Here is a 3213-nt window from a genome sequence, read left to right as displayed (position 1 = left end):
TTAATAGAAAATAATAAAGTTATTAAAAGATTAAAAGTAGAAAAAGAGATTTTAATAATTACGTAATTTATTTATCTACGACATCTAATTAAAAAGCGTAAATCTATTAAATTTATAATTAGCTATATATATAAATTTAAGATTTTCTAATTTAGCTCTACGTTATTCTATTATATATACTAATAATTATAATTTAAAAATCTTTTCTTTTAATTAGTCTATAGCTTTTTTTAATTACTATTAAAGATTTTAATAAGAAAGTCTTTTAAGATTAGATAAAATATCTTATTTATCTTTTATATAAAAATTTAGTATTTTTAAATTATCTTTTTATAATAAACTAATAATTTCTCTAACTTAATTATCTTTCGAAATTACTAGATAATATTATTATATTTAAAATTAAAATTTAATTAAAATTCTCTTTATTTTATAAATCGTTATTAATTTAAATATATTATTATTACTATTATAACTATAATTTAAAAATATTTAATTTTATTTAAATAATATAATCTCTACTTTTAAAAATTAAAGATAACATTTTTATATAAATTTATCTCGACTATAAGTAAAATATTAATTTCTATTATTTAATATATAAATAAATTTATTTATTACTTACTTAATTAATATCTTATTCTTTATTAGAGATACTTTCTTAGTAACTATTAATTATATTAATATTAATATTCTTATTACTTAATTCTTTTCTTAAATTATTATCTATAATTAATATAAAAATCTTTTTATAAAAATTTATAATATACTCTAATATCTTTAATTATATTATAATAATATTTTAATTTAATATTATATTTAATAATAGTAATTTCTTTTATAAGTATTATAATAATACTTTTATAGTAATTATTATATTAATTTTAAATCGCTATCTTTAAATAGAATTAAAAGAATAAAAATTATTAAACTTAATTTTAAATTAGAGCTTTAAAGCTATATAGTAATATAGAATTAAAAAGATATATATATTTATATATAGATTTAATAATAAAATTAATTTTTAAGAAAGTAAAGAAAACTCGAGGGGATCGCTTATCTAAGCTTATCCGCTAAGACTCCGTCAAGCGTATGTAGATTAAGCGATCTAGGGTCCTCTCGGCGCTTAAGACCCACAAAGCCCCTTTTCTAACAGTCTGCCACTCAGTAGTGCACCATACCCCTGACATTAAGATAGGCTTCCGAGGTGTCCGATACTGACGAACCTACGACACAAATTGCTATGGAACGTATGCGGTGTGATAACGCGGGTCAAGATTTCACTACCAAGGAGTTACAATGCCCAGATTATCGTATCCCGTGGTTACACCCACCGACGATTCGGAGAACTACCGACGTTCCCTGGTGGGGACCTACAGTAGGTCTGCTACCCATTGCCTTGTTTCTATACATGGGACAACCAAGCATCTCAGCTTCGGGCAGCCTTGGTGGACGAGACGGTCATCATTACGGCCTTTAGGATCCGCCCCCTCGTTTCTATGCAGGTAAGACGGAAAAGGCTGCGTAAGGCAACTAAAGAATCTCAGGCCAGACTGCCACGCTTATACTATGTAAGTCCTTCATACATGGATCCGCCCCCTCGTTTCTATGCAGGTAAGACGGAAAAAGCTCCGTAAGGTAACTAAAGAATTCAGGCCAGACTGCCACGCTTATGCTACGTAAATCCTTTATGTATGTGTCCCTAATCTGTTGCTCTCAGGAAATACCCTGATTTCTTCTGTAGCAGATACGGATGTTTATAATAAAGGATAAAGGTGATGATAGGTCCGGCCCCGAGGCTTTAGTACTAGTACGATAGCCCTTCCCGTTCCAATCCTCCGACCCTGGGCCCTCGGGGGGATTGCATATATTACCCATCATCATACCGCTTCTCTCTATTATGAGTGACCCTGGCAGTCCTATACCAAGTATACCCATCATAGCCCGGACGGTACCAGTCCCTCCCCCGCCATGAATGAAGTCAAAGGCTACAGCAAGCCGAGTCATGGCCTCTTTCGCTTCATACCAGACGCATGGGTTCCGTACGCCGAACTCATGCGTCTCGACCGTCTGTCAGGGTTCTGGGCTTTCTACTGGCACTACTTGATAGGGCTTGGGTTTGCCATCAACATCCCCCCATTCTCCAGCGATATTGATCTGAAAGCTCTTGTGCTCCTCGCAGCGCACATGGGTTTATGGACCACCGTCTTCCGCGGCATTACCTGCACCTGGAACGACAACCAAGATCAGGACTTTGATCGCCAGGTCGCTCGCTGCCGAGTGAGGCCTATTCCACGGGGTGCCGTCACGACGGTGCAGGCGCATTTCTTCACCGCCGTACAGATTGCCGTTGGAGTCTGCATCTTGTTACCCTTCGACAATTTGACGTTAATTCACGCCACCGTAGACGGCGTTCTCTTGTTCATCTACCCCTTCCTGAAGCGCTGCACAAACTACCCCCAAGTCGAGCTGGGATTCGGGCTGTCTTATGCCATCTTTCTGGTGACTGCGATGGTCGGGAAGGATCCGCTGACGCCTCTGTTGGACCCGTCGTTGGATCTCTCAGCCCGTGTGTCCAAAGTCATCGAAGCACCACTGGCCCAGTCAGCGGCATGTCTATACATCGCTGGGATTATCTGGACTGTCATCTTTGACACCATTTACGCTCATCAGGATTACCTCGATGACCTGAAGGCTGGCGTCAAAGGACTCGCCGTACGCCTCGGAAGGAAGGGAACGAAACCAGCCTGCTACATAGCGACTGCCGTGCAGCTCTACTTTCTGGTATTGGCGGGTCAACTGGCAGGTTTTGGCGCACCATACTACGCTATATCGTGTGGCGGAGCCGCTCTCCTGTTGGCAAGGATGATTTGGGTTGTCGATTTGGAAGACGGCGACAGTTGCGCTTGGGCGTTTGGTCCTGGAAGTGGTTATGTCGGCACCGCGATCTCCGCTGGGTTTTTGGCCGATTTCTTTTCGAAGAAGTACGGATACTGACTGACCAGGTCAGGTATGCAGTCGCTTGTGGAACTAAAATTCGAGACGGGGGGACACATGAAGCAAGCATCTTGACATCGGCTTCGATTTAGCGGTTGAGGGCGCGAGCCGGCGGGGGGAGGTTTGGATAAAGCTAAAATCAATATCGATTCGGTTTGATTAGGGGTTGATACAGAGAATGAGAGATATACTATCAGATGTAGATGACCCGACGAA

At 38.7% G+C, this 3213-nt stretch overlaps 1 protein-coding gene across 1 annotated transcript; it reads left to right on the top strand.

Moving 5' to 3' along the window:
- Positions 1-1971: 1971 nt before the first annotated feature.
- HO173_007890 (uncharacterized protein) lies at positions 1972-2997 on the top strand (the record flags this gene model as incomplete). The annotated part of the gene is made up of 1 exon (XM_037309790.1): positions 1972-2997. The coding sequence occupies one exon, from the start codon at positions 1972-1974 to the stop codon at positions 2995-2997; it is 1026 nt and encodes a 341-aa protein (XP_037163467.1).
- Positions 2998-3213: the final 216 nt, after the last annotated feature.

Source organism: Letharia columbiana (assembly GCF_014066305.1).
Source record: "Letharia columbiana isolate WasteWater2 chromosome Unknown Sc0000026_s0, whole genome shotgun sequence".
Taxonomy (NCBI): domain Eukaryota; kingdom Fungi; phylum Ascomycota; class Lecanoromycetes; order Lecanorales; family Parmeliaceae; genus Letharia; species Letharia columbiana.
Note: the sequence above shows the minus strand (reverse complement) of the source record. Positions and strands in the feature narration are given on the sequence as shown.